Genomic DNA, 20,180 nt, shown 5'->3' with positions numbered 1-20,180 from the left:
TCCCCTCCCCCAGCTGGCGGTGCCCCCACCCTGCCTGAGCCCTGCAGCAGCTCTGTGCCCCCGGCTGCCAGGGCTTTCCACCAAGGTTGCCAGCAGCTCTTGTCCAAGCCTGTGGGGCTGCCAGACCGGCTGAGATCACAGATGTTGCAGAACCAGAGAATCCGGTGTAAGAGACATTCAACTTGTGTTAAAATCCCAGACATTTTTAGATATTTAAACAACCCAGCCAGAGAGAGAGTTAAAGACTAAAACGGCAATGCTCTGCACCTTAATTTATTTACTAATGAAACTTGTGTAAGTAGGACGATCAGTGACTTTAAAAATTATCACTCACACTCGGGAGGTCTATAGCGGTCAAAAGGTCAAATTTCGGCACTCTGCCTTGGAAAGGTTGCTGACCTTTGGCTTAGACCATGTTCAAACGGTACCTTATTACACTACGCTTTCTGATGTAATGCTTGATATTATACCCACTGATGCTAATGGGGGTGTTAGTTTGAATTTCATGGGTACCGAACCAGAACAATTATTCCCATTCCCATAATATCTGAGCACCTGTTCAAAACCTCTCAATTTCCTCCAACATTTAGTAGCCAGGATCCTACGGCTGTGGGGCTCTGTGCCCCAGCCAGCTCCCAGCTGTGGGGCTGCTGGGTTCCCTCGGCCTCAGCAGGGGTCCCTGTGGCTGCGGGACTGCCATTGGACACGGGTTCCCCCACCCCTGGCAGGACTCCCTGCAGCTTTGGGACTGCCAGGACTCTGCGCCCCAGCTGGACCCCACAGTGAGACTGGGGTGGGGGGTTCTCTGCCATGGGGCTGCAGGGCTCCCCCATCCCAGCCAGGGTCCCCACAGGTGAGGGGCTGGGTGTCAAAGCCCAGCTCCCCATCGCCACCCTCCAGCAGGGCTCCTGGTGGGGCTCCCTGACCTGGTTGTCTGCCGTGGGGCTGCCAGCAAGACTTCCCAGAGCAGGCTGCCAGCAGGGCTCCCTGCCACCAGCAGGACTCCACTGTGCCAAGCACAGCTGGAGCTCTGTGGTCCAGGTGCTGTCTCCTCCATCAACACCCATTGCCCTGCCAGATGAAGGATGTTGCTGGATGAAAGGGTGCCAGACGAGGGAGTTTCAGCCTGTATAAAAAGCCTTCCATTCGAGCAGGGGTGACCAAGATGTAGGTTGCAAGTTGCCTTCAGCTCCTTTAAAGTGCACTCATGAAGCCCCACAATCCCCTCCTTCATTCTCTGCCTTCCAGACTGGAGGAGGGGAAGCTTAGGGCTTCTGCCTGCAGTAGAGGTGGTGGGGCTGTGAGCGTCTGCCAGAGACAACGGGTGCCTGCTGAGAGTTGGGGAGCACAGTTTAAAGACTCACCCTTCCAACAGCTTGAGTCACACCCCTCTCTTATCATAAGGGACCCCTCCCTGCAGCTCCCAGGTGTTAGCTCCACATGGGGAGGCAGTGGTCAAACTCCTCTCCTCATAGCCACAGCTCCCAGCATGCTAGCTCCAGCAGCGGCAGCAAGAGGGCCCGACTGCACCACGTGACCAAGCGAGCCAGTAAACCTTGGCAAATATCTATCTGGGGTGAGGGGACCATGAGCTTGCATGCTGCCCCAAGCGTCACTTCTGCTCTTGCCCAATGGAAGGGGGTCTCAGGGCTTTAGCCACGATTAGGGTGATCACCCATCCTGTATTTGGTGGGACGATCCCATATCTGGGATGCCAAAAAGGCGTCCCGACTTATTTTTTAAAAGGGACGAACTGTCCCATTTTTGGGCCCTCTCCCCCCCTCAATGACCTTTTGCACCAGCAGCTGCGCAGGCTCTGCAGCTAGGGAAGTCACTTCCCCGAGCCTCAGGGAAGCGTGAGCAGCTGCCACCTCCCCATGGCTCGGGGAGCACTGGCAGCTGTGGCTTCTCCAGGGCAGGGTTGGTGGTTGCCACTTCCCCAGGGCTCCAGGAGATCGCTGGTGGCTGCCAGGGAGGCTGATAGCTGCAGCTTTCCTGGGGCTCCAGGGCAGGGCTGGTGGCTGTGGCTTCCCAGGGGTTCTGGGGGAGGGGGGCCAGCAGCTGCTGCCTCCTTCCCAGCTCCCCGGGGGCTTGATGGAGCTGGGAGGAGCCACCCCTCACCCCCTATCTCCCTGTCGTGTATTTGGGACAGGGAGATATGGTTGCCCCAGCCACAATGGGCATGCCTGCAGCCCCAAGTAGGCATCTTCCACAGATGCTCCAAGACCTTGCTCCCTGCAGTACTGAAGCCCTGAGCCCTGTGAAACTAAAGTCCAAAGCAATATATTGTCCACCACACACCTTCACAGTCAGAGGAGGACAAGAGCCTACAACTGCTGAAGGAAAATCTCCCTATGCTGATTGCAGCAATACTGTAGCACTTAGTTAAGCAATTCCAAGTCTATCCAGCAGAGGGGGAATATTACATATAAATCAGTGGCTCAATCTTTCCAGACTTCTGTGCCCCTTTCAGGCATCTGATGTGTCTTGTGCTAAGTTTCACCGCTTGTTTACAAAAACTAGACATAAAAATACAAAAATGTGTCACAGCCCATTATTATTGAAAAACGCTTATTTCTCATTTTACCTTATAATTCTAAAACACGTTGATCAGAATATAACTATTGTACTTAATATTTTAATGTATAGCATATAGTGCAATATAAATGCATCATTGTCTGTACGAAATTTTAATTTTTACAGTCTTCACTAGTGCTGTTTATGTAGCCTGTTCTGAAACTAGGCAAGTATCTAGATTAGTTGATGTACCCCTGGAAAACCTCTTTGGACCCCCCAGAGATACATGCATCTGCTTGGTTGAGAACGACTGATATAAAGAATAAAAGTTCATTGTGAGATGCATTTATTAAATACAACTATTTTTCTCTCCCACCATTTATTAAGGTTGAAGCTTAAATATTAAAGGACACCCTTAAATTATGTCTTAAATGTAATAGCCAGCACAATATTTTGAAAACCCATTTTCCTTTCAAAAGCTGGGAGCATACTACATTTGCAAAGAACTGGAAGAAGAAAGGAACCCACTGATTCCACATCAGCTATCACTGTTTCAGCCTGGCAGGAGGCGGTAGGCTGCAGGAATTAGAACCCTTTGCCAGTACACTATTAACATATATTTAATAACATTTATAAACTAGGAGTTACTGAAAAAAGATTTACAATTTGTTGACTTACGGCAGAAAATAGTGAAACTAGGATATAATGTTGCTCATTAGACATTAATATGTGCATTCTGTTCTAGATGATAGACCCACCATTAACTCTGCTTGAACCTGAGGAAAAAGCCTTTCTCCGAGCATTTAATGAGAGGTTACTGGTACCACCTGGATCAAGTCATGTCATTTTCAGGGATATGTGCTGCTGCCACCAAAATCAGGGGAAAACCCAGTGCATCCCCTGTAGCATGGGCACTGGGGGTGTTCAGGCCACTCAGCCTTTTCCTATAGTGAACCCATTAGTAATAGATGTTCGTAATGGTTTAAAAATAATCTTGTAAAAAAATCCTATGCACCAAACTGTAACAAACATTTTAGCATGTTTAAATCAAACTCCTATACAGCCAATCTGCTAGGAATGAGTGAGATAGACTTAACTAATCAGAGCTGTAATGCCAGGGCTAGTAGGGAATTTACAGCTCTTATGACTCTGCTAATTCTAACTGTCTTGCTTTACTTTGTGTTTTTGCATTGCTGAACACGGTTGACACTGTCAGTGCTGCTGCATGACAGGAAAGGAAGAGGGAGGAGGGGGCGGTTTCTTTATTTGTTTAGCATCAGCAAGGGGTATACAAATTGGCACAGCAACTGGCACAGTGTCCCAAGGAAGGAGTGGCCCTTTGTCAATAGCAGCAGCAGCCAGAGCCATGCACACAAGGAGTCAGGGCCAGGAAAGGGGAGGGTGGGATTGGGCAGCCCTGCCTCCTCATTACAGGGAAGAGTATACACAGACAGGTCTAGGCTGGTGAGTAACTGGATAAGACCGGGTTGCTCCAGTCCCGGACTGTGCAGCTACTTTTGGGTGAAGGAAGCTGTTGGAAAACATTCACCACAGAAGCCTGCCAAAGGAGCTGCCTCTGAATGCTAGGACTGGAATAATTCACCACTCTTAGCCAAGAGTGGGCGTGCCTGCCCATAAATAATCCACATAGAGTGGACTCCTTTTCCCTTTCTACAAGTCCTCTGAAGCTGCTGAAATAGAAAGGATCCGGCCTAATTTCTCCTGCCCTGAGAGCTGTAGAATCATCCTATGCCCAGTAGCAAATATTAGAATTGCCAAACTGACTCATTTGGGAATCATCTACATGGCCCATCTCAGTTACAATATCTTACTTACAAGTGAGGAATTGAAACCCTGGATCTGATACTCTGCTCTCTGGTGCGGGACTCAGATCTCAGTTCTAAAACTTGCTTTTCTATGTGTGCTTGTGCACACGGAGCATAGATCCTGCCCACAGTATTCTGTTCTCTTCCCTGTGCTCAGATCATGGCTCTTAAGCAGCATCACTCCTCTGCTCTTCCCTATATGTGCTCTGAGTTGCGTCCCTTGAGAGGAAAGTAGACGATATGAGTTGACATTTAAGGTCCATGCATGTACCTGTGAGTGGACTATTAGCACTCAGACTGGCTGTTTGCAACTCAGAGGAGTGTTTTTCCCTATAGTAGTTTTTAAAGAATCTCACTTTTGATGAAGGATTGATCAATCTAAATTCATATTCAGGATCTTTTGAAAATCAAACTAATTAAAGTCACCACTTGTAGAAAACTCAAACACTGAAAAGGAAACATAGGATACAATATGAAAAGATCTCTCTGCCTTTTCCTTCCTCAAACCATCCAAAACGGAATGATGAAAGAGGATGGGAAATGCTGGCTGATCATATTGAAATTACAGAACAAAAAGACTAGATTTTCAGAGACTTCAATCTGATTTTGTTGTTCATGCTTTTTAAACACCGTCATCTTGTCGTGCAGGCAATGGGTTCTACCAACTGCATAAATGGAGATCATGTCTTTAAAATCTGGTTTGGGGAGAAAAAGAGATAAAACTTGGAAAAGCATGATGGCTGGAAGCTGAATAAGCACAGGAAGCATTAAACGGAAAAAACAAGCAAGGATATTGCTGAATCCAGGTTGTACAATAGCTTATAGTAACTTTTTCTGTAATGTAAAAAGTCTGTTTACCCAAACTGGCACATGATATTTTCAGCTTGAAGTACAACACTATAAGGTTCACTTCTATTTCTGTTGATTTTCTAGTTTCCCAAAGTTGACATTTATTGGCCTTCTTTTTTTTATTTTTTTTTCCTTTTTAAGTAAGGTAGCTCTTGGCGGGTTTGGGATTACTGTGGCATATTGTCTTGAGGACAGGGAGAGGACAGAGGAGACGAGAGACCTGAGGCCTCTGAGGACAGATTGGAGGGGGGGCTCTGAACTCACATCTAGCCCAGGGTTTTGCTCAGAAGCAAAGACCATGGTTGCTGTTAATGCCCTGGTTTCAGACACCCCAAACCACGAGAAAAAACTGAAAAGGATGAGACATAAGTTTGCGGAGTATGGGGGAGAGTTAGAAACTGTTTTCTCCTTGCAGTCTACAAAAATTAATTCATTTTCCCTTGAATCTGGAAGTAATTTAAAAAATTGTTCTTCAGGTTGAACCTCAAAAATAGGGTCAGGCAGGTCATCTCAGGCAGGGCAATTAACATCCCCCTGCCCCTCAGCCCTGTGTCAGTTTTTATTGCAATTTTTTTTTGTTGTTTTGGTCCTTTGTACTTACAAATGTCAGTCTGTATCTATCGGCGATGACACTGATCTGATGAAGTGAGTCTGTCCCACAAAACCTGATCACCGAATAAATCATTTTGCTAGTCTTTAAAGTGCTACATTTCTTCTGTTTTGTTTTGTTGGAGCACAAACTAACAGGGCTACCTCTCTGTTACTGCTCAGAAATATGGGACTGACTGGTCCAGCAACATCTGTGGTCTGGGTCTGGGCTGTTGGCAGCAGAGGCTAGGGAGCTACAGCTGAGGTCAGAGAGCAGGAAGCTGGTGGCTGCTGTGTGGGGGAGGCCCTCTGTCTGGAGTGGGACGCTGGTGGCAGCCCAGGTGGGCAGCTGTGGTTAAGACTGGCAGCTGGAAGCAGGCTAATGGCTTGGAAGTGAGACAGGGAGTGCGGCCAGCAGTCAGCAGAGGAGCATTAGTCTCCCCTGGTCAGGCCAAATCCCTGGTTCTGGACAACGCAGGTCTCAAGGTTGCTGGCCCAGGAAGGTGCAACCTGTACTTTCAGTATTCTGGGACTCACATTTTTGTGGGTGTCTGATAACATTTTTTAAACATATGTGGTAATATGTGGTAACTGTAGACTTCTACAGCTAGCAGTTTCAAATGTGGATAGCTAAATTTAGGTATCTAAATATATAAACAGAAATGTTTGTATCTCCTCTATATCGTACTCTAGTATCTTCCATGTGCTTCAGCAGTACTGTAGCAACTGTGAAAATCAGACCAGGTTTAACATGGAATAATAGTCCTAAATTTAGGCATCTGCATTTGAAAATGTCAGTTCTGATTTATTGGGTAAGTTCAAAATCTGTATTTTTCCAACTTTGTAATTATAAATCAGTGCTGCCTTATGTTAAGGAGTGCATGATTGGAACTGATTCCTAAGTTTTGCTCCAGAATCTGAAGAAGCGGGTCTTTCCCATAAAAGCTCATTACCTAATAAATAAAATTGTTGATCTTTAAGGTGCTACAGGAATGCTTGCTTTATGTCGGAACCGGGATTTTAGGCAAACAAGGTAGGTGAGTTAATTTCTTCCACTGGACTAATATCTGTTGGTCAAAGAGACAAGTTTCAAGCTAAAGAGGTCTGTGAAACTTGAAAGCTTGTCCCTTTCCCCAACATAAGTTGGTCAAGTAAAAGATATTGCTTTCCTGTCCTGTCTCCCTTATATTAAAATATAATCAGCTTTCCCATACAAAGTTCTGCAGGCCATTCCAGTCCACCACACTTGCTAATGTTCTATCAGAAAATAAAACAATCAGTTCATTCTAATAGAATCATAGGACTGTAAATTAGGGTTGCCAACCAATTCTCCAAGAATTAAAGATTAAGTCATGTGAAGAAACTTTCCAAAATACATCCAAATAAAATTAGCAACCCTACCAAAAAGGTCCTCAAGGGTTCTTCTAATCCAGTCCCCTGCTCTGAAGGCATGACTAACTATTATCAGACCTCATCAGGTGTTTAGCCATCTCTTAAAAAACTGCAGTGACAGAGATCTACAACCTTCATAGGCAACGTATTCGACTACTTAAATAACCCCAACAGGAATTTTTTCCAAATATCCAACTTAAACATCCCTTGCTGCAGTTAAGCCCATTACTCTTTGTCCTATCCTCAGAGGTTAAGGAGAATATTTTCCTTCCTCCTTGTAGGAGCTTTTTATGTACTTAAAAACTTTTATGTCCCTCCTCAGTATTAGACTAAACAAACCTATTTTTTTTCAATTGTCTCTCCTAGGTCATGTTTTCTATACTTTTAAATTATTTTAGTTGCTCTTCTCTGGACTTTCTCCAGTTTGTCCACATCCTTTCTGAAATATGACCTCAAAAACTGGACACAATACTCCATTTGGGGCCTAATTAGCATGGGGTACGTCGGAAGAATTACCTAAAATAATGAGGCTTTCTCTATGTTACCAGGGACATACCAACACCTAGCTTAGTGACAGAGGTCCCTACCCACTCTGTGCCATCTACCTCTGTCATTAGTTCTCCCCCCACCCAGAGGGACTGTAGGATGCAAACTCCAGAAGGGAGTTTGGATCTGTGCTCAGGCTTTGGGAGGGAATTTGGACATGGGTGGGGGGAGGGGGAAGGATGAGGCTCTGGAAGGTAGTGTGGGGTATAGGATCTAAGCTGGGGCAGGAGATTGGGGTGTGGGAGAGGTTGTAGGATACAGACTCTGGGGTGGAGTTTGGATTTAGGAGGAATGTGTGGTTGGGCTCTAGGAGGAAGTTTTGGAGCAGAAGGACTGGGCTCTGGGAGGGATTGTGGGATGCACAATCTAGACTGGAGCACAGGCTGGGGTGTGGAAAGGGAGCAAGGGGGCAGCACATACTCCAGGCACTTGGACTTCTGAGGTACATCCCTCTGGCAGCAGCTTCTCCTAGATGGAGAAGCTAGGGGGTCTCCGCTTGCCACTGCTTACAGGCACCACACCACAGTTCCCATTGGCCACAGTTCCTGGCCAATGAGAACTATGGAGTTGGTGTCCAGGTGGAGGCAGTCCTCAAAGACCCTTGCCCTTCACCCCTCCAGAGGCTGCAGGGCTGGTGCTGACAGCTTCCAGGAGCAGTGCAAAGCAAAACCAGGTATGGGAGCCTCCTTTTGCCCTGCTGACATGCTGGCAGTTAGTGCCCAAAATCTCCCTGTTTGGTTGAGATAGCCTCCAGGAGACAGGATATGATTTCAGGAGACTCCTGGCAAAAGTGAAAGAGCTGGCAGCCCTACACGTCTGTCCCGCCATTTATTAAAATGTGTTTAGAACAATTAATTGCATTTAAAATCATTACATTATTATTGTCATGTTTGATATTCAAAAACAATTAATACTAACAACAAAATAAAACAAACATTCTAAAATACAGCACAGATTCTGATCTACTATAAAATCATCTAGTTCTAGTGAAGTCAAAGGAACTACATTAATTTTACACTTACTGAGGATTTGGCTCTAACTTTGTCTCAGAAGACCACACATCAGAGTTGTGTACTAATATTTTAATCTTTCTTTAAATTCCACATAAGAACATAGTTCAGTATTGTCTATGATCTGAAAAAAAACATAATTCCCTTACCAAAACCAAAATCCAAACATTGGCACAAAACCAATGTGATGCTTTTTCACTTATTTACTTGTAAAATTATTTACTCGTTTACTTAGGAACTTATTTTCTTTCCATTCAAAAGCTGCTTCTTAGCACATTACTTTTGGACACAAAGAAGCAACTGTCTATATTCCCATAGATCCACTGCAGCCAAAAATCAGAGAAGCCTTATGGCTAAACATGGCACTTAATAAAACATGCAGGCAAAGGGTGATTTACATTTTAGAGATCTGATTACTTATCATAATATAAAATCATAGTCAGCTCACAGGCAAGTGGGTGTGCAGCAAGGATTTCAGCCAAGTTCTCAGGTCCTTTCCTGATCTCTTTGAAGTGCATATACCTCACTTTCTTTGTCAAAACTCAAGTGAAGAACATTACATGAGATGAAAGTAAAGACACAAAAATCCCACTAATTTCAGACCCCAGTCTTTAAAATGCAGAGCACCTCCTGCAAGACTTTTGGACAACGACTTTAAAAAAAAAAACAGCCTATAGTTAGGCTCCTAAATTCCTATGTATGTTCCTAAATTACAAACTTGACATTTAAGCCCTGAGCAGCCAGGAATGCCCAATGAAATCACTAGAAACTGCTGGTTGCTCAGAACTTACAAAAACCAAACCAGTTATTTAGCAACCTAAGTATGGACCTGAAACCTTAAATTTAGAGTCCAATGTTTAAAAATCGTGGTCTTAATGTCCTTTGGTGATGTCAATTTAAAAGGAGCCGAGAGTCCTCACAGCTTACAGGATCATATCCCAGGAAAATTAAAATAGTCCCCCTCCAATCAGTTTTAAATCCATATGCTAGCAGCTCTCTCCAAGCTAATTTAAATATATATTTGTTTCTATTAATATTTTGTGAGACAAAGAAATGCTTCATTAAAATTCAAATATTCTATATCTACTATATTCCCTTTCTCAGCCACAAAATAAAGAAAGAAAGGAAGACCGTGAAACAAAAAACAGATTGGAGTAGCAAAATGGAGGTAAGTTTGCCTCTGCAGTTCTAGAAGTGACTATTTTCCAGCAATACTACATAATCAAACTGTGGTCCTGTGATCAGACTTCACAAGCTCTGTAGAAGTGTGTCTGACAAGTACGTGGACAGTAGACATCTAAGGAAATTGATAGGCACAATAGGAAGTGCTTTCAGTAATTTAGTTTGTAGTGTACAGTTTTCCATCTTAATACCTTAAGAAGATGCCCATAGTAGACCTGGTCAAAAATTTTCCAACAGAACAGTTTTCTGGAAAAAACTGCTGTTTTGACAAAATGTAAACATTTATCAGGAATGTCTTTTCTGTGCAGAATTAAATGTTTTGTTTCATCAGAGTCAAAGCACTTGGTTTTTGTAAGTTCTAAGTGCTTTGTTTCAAATTTATCATTTGACTTCTAAGTAAAAATGATAGTCAACATGAAGCACACTAACCTTATTGAACAAGTTCAGTAAGGCTGTTTCAATAGTTCCAAAACAAGTTTTTCAGAATTTTTGTTTTGTGAAAATTTTGACTTTATTTCAAACTGGGATGACAGAAAATTTTGAAGTATTGAAGTTTTCAGAAGTACGGAACTTTCAGGTTTCCACCAGCTCTAGTCCAAATAGCACTAGTCTACAGTGCAGTTAAACACCCATCACTGACCCACATCAGCTGACTGAGGCTTGGGCTATGGGGCTGTAAAATTCCTGTAAAATTCCAGTGCAGACATTCAGACTCAGGCTTGTGCCTGACCTCTGGGACTGTGAGGAAGGTGAGTCCCAGAGCCCATGCTCCAGCCACACTCTGAATGTCTACACTGCAATTCATAGATCCACAGCCCAAGCCCTACAAGCCCAAATCAGCTGGCAGAGGCCTGCCACTGGTGTTTTATTGCAGTGTGGGCAAACCATATATTTCACTGAACAGGTTACAGTTTGTTTATAAAATGCTTATGAAAGACACTAGTATATAAGGGAAATAGTTTCAGTTTCAACTAGTATGATATAAATACAACTTATGGGAAAAGTTGTGACTGGAACGAGGTAGGGAGTTTTATAGCCCCACTCAAATCAACAGTGATTCAAGCTCGTTTGGGGAAACTTAGATTCAATTTCTTTTGTACTTAGGAAAAAGAAAAGGACAGCACATGTCCAGATAATTGAGCCAATTAACCCCTCCTAGAATCATCGTTTTATAATAGTTTTTCTATATTATAAGGGCCCAAGACTGCAAATCCTTCATCACACAAATAGCTCAAACTGGCATGAATAAACCCGCAGTTATCAATCACGTGACAAAGTCTTAGCAGAACTGGGCCATTACTTGCTAGGCAACATTCAACCTTGCATTAATACTATATTAGCCACACTTCTTGTTGCTATGGGGCTCAAGAACCACTTGCTTGATTATCTGTAGAGAGTGAGTTACTCACAATGGTTTTTATAACCACAGGCCTATAGTATGCCTCTAAGAAGTTTTTTTTTTTCTAAAAACATTGTTTTTTTAGTTGGTCAATAATCCAGAAACTGATTCTTGACAGCATCCTTACTGCTTTTAAGCTGCTGTTATTAATTTCAGATAAATTACTTTCCAACGCTTCCTCCTTTTCCTGCTCCACTAAAACGCTGTAATTTTTTGTCCACGTTTGTAATTATAGGGCCCTTTGATGAACCTAAGTGAGCCAGCCCTATTCTCATTGCCAAAGTGCTCAATGTAGAAGGCTGTAGCATTGTATTAGTACAGACAGGACTCCAGGTGCAATTTCCACAAGCTGTGCCAGGTTTTTGAAAGCTGCAAAAACTTCAAAGTCTCAGAACTCAGCATCTTTAGGAACAAAGAAAGACTGAGACTGGAGTTTAAATGTATAGCAAAAGCTAGACCCCTCTGTGATGCTAAAACATAACACTTGAACATGCAGTCTTGAACATACATTGATAAAATCATAATTGTATGTGTTCAGGATGAAAACACATTTTAGGCCAAATTCTGTCTTCATTAATATTGATATTACTGTGACTGCATATGTATAATTGGGAGCAGAATTTGGCCTCTATACCTACAGTTATCCCATTCACCAAAAATATATTTACCATTGAAGCACTAGTTATACAAAACCTACCTGTGTAGTATTCATCATTGTGGTTTAAGTCACTGTTTTCCAAGCTGTGGAACTGACTGCTGTTGGTTTGTTTTTGCAAGTCAGTAATGGTGCCAGTAGCTTGGCGCGTGGTCCAAATGTCACTGGGACATCCTCTTCTTTTGGTGAGGTGAGGTTTGTCCTTCATGTGATGCACAGAGTTGGCTGTAATAGTAGTTGTATATGAAGATCCTATCCCTGCATTTTCTTCAATATCAGGAACTTGCTGGTTTCTCATATTTATGATTCTGACGGTTAAAAAATACACAATAAGCTTCAGTTCATCTGTCCCAGAACCTGTGGTATAGAATTACTAGCTCTTCTTTTGAAGATTAAAACAAAAACCACTCACATCTAATTTCCGGAGTTTAAAGTGCTGCATAGAAACTGTTTTCAAATGCTACCAATTCCTGTTTTGCATTCTTGTGTTGAAATGAGCTTCTATTACAGAAATTCAAGGCAACACCTTGTTAAAGCAATTACATCAAAGAGCAAAATGTGGTAGGTGAAATAAAGCAAGCATTTACCGAACACACTCTTGTGTTACAGTCTCTGACAGCTAAGTGCAGAGTTCTTAGCAGAGGCTGGTTTTTGGGAGGAGATATGTAAAGCCAGGAAGATTAACATAATGGGGTGGGTGCTGAATGACGACAGAGTCACTTTGCATAGCACTTACCAAAAAAGGGATTCGGATGATTCTGTGTTTTTCTAGCCATTGGATCCTCATAGGCAGAACAGCCTCCTACATAAACCCTTGTTTTACTGACAGCAGTAGAGCCAATTAGCAACTAATGTGTGTTTGTGTGTGTGAAAGAGAGAGAGCGAGAGAGAGATTTGGCGAAAGTTTATATATCTGCCAGTGCCATTCATCAAAAGACAAAGTTCCATGCATAACACAGAGAAAACTGCATGATTTGGTATTGTATGTTTCCAAAGCTTTCTAGTGGTGTTCTTTCATAAAACAGCAAACATGTTCTTGATTTGTTCATTCGTCAACATACTTCTCAACTTCACTCAGCTGAGGAAGAAAAGTGAAGAAAAGCCAAACCAGAAAAACAACTTCCCAGACTTTTTTTCCTTTTTAGTCCTTTTTAGAACATTATAAAGAATAGTATGCTTGTTATACAAACTTGAAGATATGCAGAACCATTATGGACATAACCCTGCCATTCTTACTCATAAAAATATTTTTAATGATGCAGGTAGTCCTATAAAAATCCATGGCAAACTGCAAAGGAGAGTCTAGAAAAAACTCACTTGCATAATTCATAACTCCTGCAAGCCCCTACAACATACACCAAGACTCCTTGCCCTCATAGTTACTTAGTTTCATGCCTGCTTACAAAGGTGTAATTTATGCCTTCCCTTATGTCACCTCAGAACTCGTCCCACTAAATCTAATTTTGATCCTCTGAATATAAAAGATCTAAATTGATGCAATATGCCTGCTAAGGGGCCAGAAGAGAGGAATGCAGCAGGCAAGTAACTAAGAGAAGGGTATAAGAACGAGAAAGTTAAAATAGTCACACATTACTCAAAACTACATTCCAAGTTGCCAGCAAAAGATGTAAGTGACACAAACTTGGACTCCCTGACAGGCTGATAAGTGGTTTTAAGTAGATCTCAGGGACTCTAACCAAATATAAGAGAGTCTGATTTATATGAGCCTAGGTCTCACCATTTGAATACTCCAAAAATACCCCTACTGTGACTAACGACTACTGTGGTAAGATAAGGCTGCAAGATTTAGGCTCATTGCTTACAAAATATTTGCTTGTGTGCTCCCACAAACTCAAAGATTGCTTTTCTGAGTGGATTTTACACTGGTTGTGTTTTAGTCCTTTTCCTCACAGTACAGCCACATTAGAGGAGATCCAGCCCTATCTTATAATGCTAAAACAATGGATACTAGAGGCATGTAACTGGCCACTAAGACTAAAGTAAAATAGAAGATTAGCTTTTATGGCAGAGAGGTGCTTTTTTATTCAGTAGAACAAATAACTGGCAACTGAAGACAAAGAGAATTGCTGTTTATGGCAAATATCTGAGTGGTCGTCAATAGTATGTAATATTGTGGTCAAAGCCAGAATTTATGGCACTCAGCAGAGACCTGTTTATAATACTATGAGAAACAGTGCTAAATATTTGGATAAAATGGGATCTAAGTTAATTCTTTATGATGCCATCTGGGAACCCTCTCATGAATAAGGACACATAGAAGTGTCTTAGCAATCATGCATTTCTACAATACCTAGTCCATGGGTGTCCAACCTTTTGGCTTGCCTGGGCCGCACTGAGTGAAGAGGAATTGTCTTGAGCCGCATATAAAATATATAATATAGTTAATGTATATAAATCACATAATAATGTTAAAAGTTTACAATCCTGTGGTGCTGCATTACTAGCTGTCCAGGGCTGCATGCAGCCCTTGGGTCACGGGTTGGACACACCTGACCTAGTCTGACATCTGCAAGGACAGTGCATATTACCACTGAGCTCTTGAAACTGAAATAATGACAGTAAACATGCTGTGAAAACTGCACAGTAAAGGTAGCAAACATTAAAACGCACAGCTGTCTATACAGCCTTTATTTTCATAGGCACTCCCTTGCTGCACAGATCTAAAATTTCAGCAATCTCTCAGAAAAATAAGCACCACTACAAAGCAGGATATGTGGTATTCTCAACTTGCCACTGCCATAGATAGCATAAGAGTACATTTTAAGAGAGGCATGACAGTCTGACAAATTAGTTTAAAAAAGTTCTCCCTTCCTGGAATATGCACATTCGTTTACAACCCATCTTTTATTTAACCAATCCATCTGTAAGAGAGCACACAAACAGAGAAACTCAGAGATTTGGCTCAGCTACATTAGCCCAGGGCCCCCCCTCTGACTGTTACCAGCACCAGATGCTTCAGAGAAAAGTACAAAAAAAAAACAACAGCAGGTAAATGTAGGGTAATCTGTCCCCTCGCAACCAACAACACAAATATTTTATCTGAATCCCTGATAGCTAAAGGTTGGTTTAAAATCTAAAACATAAGCTTTCCAGTGCTCTTTTTTTAAACATTAATCATTATTACTGTCTATTTTTGTTATACGTGTAAATGTTCAATCCTTCTTTGACCCTTGCTAAATTCTTGGCCTCAGGGACATCCTGCAGCATCAAGGTCCAGAATCTAATTATTCATGATATGAAAAAGTGAGTCTTTCTAGCAGTTTGGAAATGCCACTGCTCAGTTTTTCTTGAATGTCCCCTCATTTCTGTTATGAAACAGGGAAACAATCTCCTAACCTATTTTACCTACACCATTCACTCAATGTTTTCAATATCTCTTCATAGCAGGTTTTTGTTTTGTTTTGTTTTTTTAAATTTTAGCTCAGTTCAAAACCTCACTTAAAACCAATGCATTCACAGTTGAACAGTGAAGGTAGTGTGGCCTAGAGGACAGAACACTGACGAGCCTTGCTTTCTATTTCTTGCTCTGCCATTGATCTGCTGTCTAACCTTGGACAAGTCACTTCACCTCTCTGTCCCTTCTTTTCCCTAGTTGTAAAATGAGGATAATGATATTGACCTTTATAAAATGATTGTAGATCTACCTTTAGCTCAATTTTAGCAGTTCAAATTATAAGACTGATTGAACTGATTAGTTTTGTATGCCTCAGCTGTCAGGATCCTCAATCTCAGTCCTTTTGGCCCTGATTTTGAAGATGCTGAGTTCCAGCAGGTCCTACTGACTTCAGATTGAAATGTGGATGTTCTGTCGTTCTGAAAAGTAGGCTTAGCGTGTCTCCAACTGGACATCCAAAATTAGCATCATCTTTTGAAAAAACTAGTATAGAAAGTTACTATAGTCTGTAAAAGGATTCTGGATTCTGACATTTGCACCGAGCAGCACAAGTCATCTCTTATGATTCTGAACCTCTCTTACAAAGTCATCTCCTATGATTCTAACATTCTGTTCCTCCCTCAGTGTCAGTTCAGCTCCTGCTCTGCAATTTTCAGTTGCTGAATAAACAACCTTCCCCAATTATTTTACACCTCAATTCAAATTGTGATGTAAACCATGTATCAATATTTATCAATACTAACATTAGCAAAGTAAAACCGAAGTGTCCATTCTTAGAGTTGGGTGTGGTGTGAGGGATTTTCTTCAAGGCTACATCTACGTGGGCAGCCACTGTTGACAGAGAAATCTCGGTAGCACCCTGTCAACAGCTCATGTCTACACAGTGGCTGCAGCTACACTATGAGATAAATTCAAATTTAGGGCAGTTAGCTCGATATTACCATGTGACTGTCTTCACTGTAAATACCATTAGCTTGATTTAGGGAGTACTAATATTGATATAACATTATCATCGGTACCTGATGGGTATCAAGCTCGAATTCAAAAGTTCGATTAAAGGCCAGTGTGGAAGCACCACTTCTTAAAATCAAATTTATTAGCCTCCAGAGATGTCCCATATGTAACCCATAATGCCCCTCAGTGCTCTGCTCTGGCTGCTGCTCTCCAGAGCCGTGTCTACACGTGCACGTTACTTCGAAGTAGCGGCACTAACTTCGAAATAGCGCCCGTCACGGCTACACGCGCTGGGTGCTATTTCGAAGTTAACTTCGACGTTAGGCGGCGAGACGTCGAAGTCGCTAACCCCATGAGGGGATAGGAATAGCGCCCTACTTCGCCGTTCAACGTCGAAGTAGGGACCGTGTAGTCGTTGCGCGTCCCGCAACTTCAAAATAGCGGGGTCCGCCATGGCAGCCATCAGCTGAGGGGTTGAGAGATGCTCTCTCTCCAGCCCCTGCGGGGCTCTACGGTCACCGTGGGCAGCAGCCCTTAGCCCAGGGCTTCTGGCTGCTGCTGCGGCAGCTGGGGATCCATGCTGCAGGCACAGGGTCTGCCACCAGTTGTCGGCTCTGTGTATCTTGTGTTGTTTAGTGCAGCTGTGTCTGGGAGGGGCCCTTTAAGGGAGCAGCTTGCTGTTGAGTCCGCCCTGTGACCCTGTCTGCAGCTGTGCCTGGCACCCTTATTTTGATGTGTGCTACTTTGGTGTGTAGACGTTCCCTCGCAGCACATATTTTGATGTGGTGCCGCGCAATGTCGAAGTTGAACATCGACGTTGCCAGCCCTGGAGGACGTGTAGACGTTACTCATCGAAATAGCCTATTTCGATGTTGGCTTCACGTGTAGACGTAGCCCAGGTGTGCAGGAATTCGGTAACAAGAAGACTGTGAATTTCAAATTGGGACCAGGAAGCCTGTAGCTGTGGGCTCATGTCTATGCGAGAGGCTGATGAGAAACGTCTTCCTTTCTTTCCTACTAGCGCTGTGAGTGCGTCTACCCCTTACAAATAGCCCCAGCACAGAGTCTGTGGTTCTGTCACCATGCTTGGTATTTTTTTCTGCACTGCCTGGCACCAGCTGCTGCCCCGCTGCGCCACAAGGCAACAAGGCTGTTGTGGGGGGTCATGCTTGTATAAGAGGCTGAGAAACTTCCCAGTGGTTTACAGGTATGCACGAACTCACCTTCCTTCGCCACAGGCACCGTGCAGTCGGGGTCTTTCCCACACTCAGCCACATCATGCGGGTAGCCCCTGACCCAATAAAAGGACATGCCTGCTGTTTGGTGCTGACCAGGCTTCCAGGCAGCACCATGTCCTGGCTTTTGCATGGCTAGGGCTCCAAGGGCGGGAAAGAATTTCAGGGGCTTGCAGCCACCAGGGGGTGGTGGGGAGATGTCTCCCCTGGCAGCTAAGATACTTGGAGGCTTGCAGCCACTGGAAGAGAGTCTCCCTTGGTGGCTAAGATATTTGGGGGGACTAATTCAACTGGCCCTGCAACGAGACCACCCCCCACCCTGCACACCACTAGCAAGGGACCAGTGGGGCTTGCTGCCATTGTGGGGAAGTCTCCCCCAGCAGCTGAGATACTCAGGGGCTTGCAGCCGCCAGGGGGACTAATTCACCTGCCCCTCACTGAATCCCCCACACGCCTAGCGAGGGACCAGTGGGGCTTGCTGCTGCCCCAGTGGCTAAGATAGCTGGGGGACTACTTCAACATTTCAACCACATCTTCAGCCACAGACCACACCCCCTCTCCCAACCAGAACCATCTCCAGGGCCTTGCTGTCCATTGCAGACAGCTGCTGGTTTGATATTTCTGTTATAAAATCTATTCCCTCATATTTCCTGTCTGACTTCATGCTTTGACCCCCTAAAAACAGAGGGCGGAGGGCCAGATGAAATTCCTGTTTCTGTTATAAGTTCAGTGTATGAGATTTCGCAGCCATCCCCCGAGCTGTCAATGTCTGTGCAGTGAAGAGGGAAGACAAATCTTTTTTCCTAGACTTTTCTATCTTCTTTCTTCTAACATTGAGAATACAGTCGGCCCCTGTGTTATTTTCAGGGATCCGATGCAATCATGGGAGGGGGACACTCAGTGGACAGCCAGTTGAGAATGCAGCCTGTGCCCAGAAGCTTGATAGTGCACCGGAAAGCCAAAGACCCTCCCCTCAGCAACTCTCTTTTTTCAGACACTTTCCTATCATCTCTTTCTTCAAGCTTTTCAGGGTCCCTGTATTATTTTCAGGGACTGAATGCCATCATGAGAGTGGGGACAGCCAGTGGATGGGCAGTTTAGAATTCAGCCACAGAAGAAATAGATTTCTGTAAACATTTTTGCCATGGCTGCGGATGCCCTACTTTTCCTTTCTTCTGACGGGAAAAAATGGAGATTTGCTTAGCATGGGAGGTGAATGAGGAAAATTCAATGTGGGAAAACGTCAACGACCAGCAAGTGTACCCCAAATGCTGCAGGAATGAGGGAACTGTGGGATAGTTTCCCACAATGCACTACCGCAACAGTCGATGTTCGCCAATTGAGTACGGCAGCAATAATTTGACGTTGTGAGGAGAACATAGTGAAAATTGAATTTATATATTCTAAAGTTACAAAACTGATATCAGTAAATTTGATTTTATCTCATAGTGTAGCTGCCTCCAGGAAAGCAGATTGAGCAAGCAAGCCACTCTGTCGACAGAGAGCAGCCACACTGCCTCACTTTCTCTTGACAGAATGGCTGCCCAGGAGCTTTGCAAATAGGGCTGTCTGGAAAACCAGAAGCCTTCTCTGTTGACAGAACTGTCTTCATGGGCCCCCTGTTGACAAAATACTGTCAACAGAAGCACCATTCCTGATCGGGAACAGGTATAATGCTGTCAACTGAGCAGCTGAGTTTTGTCAACAAACTGTCAACAGAGCACTTTAGCCATGAAGATGCTCAGCAGGTTTGTTGACAAAAGGACTGTTCGGTAAACAGAACTGCCCACGTAGATTCAGCCTACAAGTGTTAATACTGGAGACGGGCTTGAACCCATTATATTATGTATATTTCTCTTTTTTATTAACAGTTCCTTACTTCACTTACAGCCCAATCCTGCGAGAGACAGAGACAATTTTTGAAGGTGCTTAGTCACCTAAAGTTGCAACTATATACCTAGTGGGATTTTCAGAGGGGCCTAGGGCTCAGATTCTCAAATGTATTTAGGTGCCTAACTCCCACTGAAGTCAATGCATTACCTTTAGTTTTGAAAACTGGGCAGCTTGACAGACATTTTCCTCCCCATTGTAAAAACAGACAGGAAGAGGCCAATTTCCAGCTAGGCAACTATCCCTAAGTGTATGTGTAAATATAAACATAGCATGTAAATTTCCTTGTGAAGATTTTAAAACCTGGTGCTAAGAGGCTAATGACCCTAACATTAACGCAATGTGGATGAAATGAGCCCTATAAGTAGTTTGAATGTCAATATTAAATTTCAAAGGGGTAGCCCTGTTAGTCTGGATCTGCAAAAGCAATGAGGGGGTCCTGTAGCACCTTATAGACTAACAGAAATGTGTGAGCATAAGCTTTCATGGGCAAAGACCCACTTCATCAGATGCAGTTTAAGTTTGTAGAATACTATCAATTGTTACATGTAAGGGCCTAATGCTGCAGTAACTTCGTATGCAGGACTCCTACTAAAGCTGAATGAGAGTTTTATACACACTACAACAAGCAGGGTCAGTGTATCACCGCATCTGAAATTGTACAATAAAAGCAAATTATCTGTTTGAAGAACATAAAATGAAGTTGTTTAGACACTGCACCC

The 20,180-nt window shown here is 43.4% G+C and overlaps 1 protein-coding gene across 5 annotated transcripts in view; it reads right to left on the bottom strand.

Moving 5' to 3' along the window:
• Window positions 1-12,607, bottom strand: part of RANBP3L (RAN binding protein 3 like) — a 44,614-nt gene extending 32,007 nt beyond the window's left edge. For 3 of the 5 annotated variants that reach the window (XM_074995647.1, XM_074995651.1, XM_074995652.1), the window contains exons 1-2: window positions 12,377-12,607; window positions 12,007-12,272 (exon numbers count right to left, since the gene is read on the bottom strand). In XM_074995647.1, the coding sequence (XP_074851748.1) occupies window positions 12,007-12,262 (256 nt within the window). In that variant the 5' untranslated portion in view covers window positions 12,263-12,272; window positions 12,377-12,607. Of the gene's footprint in view, window positions 1-12,006 lie in introns of all 5 variants that reach the window. The other 2 variants (XM_074995649.1, XM_074995648.1) reach the window with 2 other exon arrangements.
• Between the last annotated feature and the right edge of the window lie 7,573 nt (window positions 12,608-20,180).

This window comes from Carettochelys insculpta, chromosome 5 (genome assembly GCF_033958435.1).
Source record: "Carettochelys insculpta isolate YL-2023 chromosome 5, ASM3395843v1, whole genome shotgun sequence".
NCBI lineage: Eukaryota > Metazoa > Chordata > Testudines > Carettochelyidae > Carettochelys > Carettochelys insculpta.
Note: the sequence above shows the minus strand (reverse complement) of the source record. Positions and strands in the feature narration are given on the sequence as shown.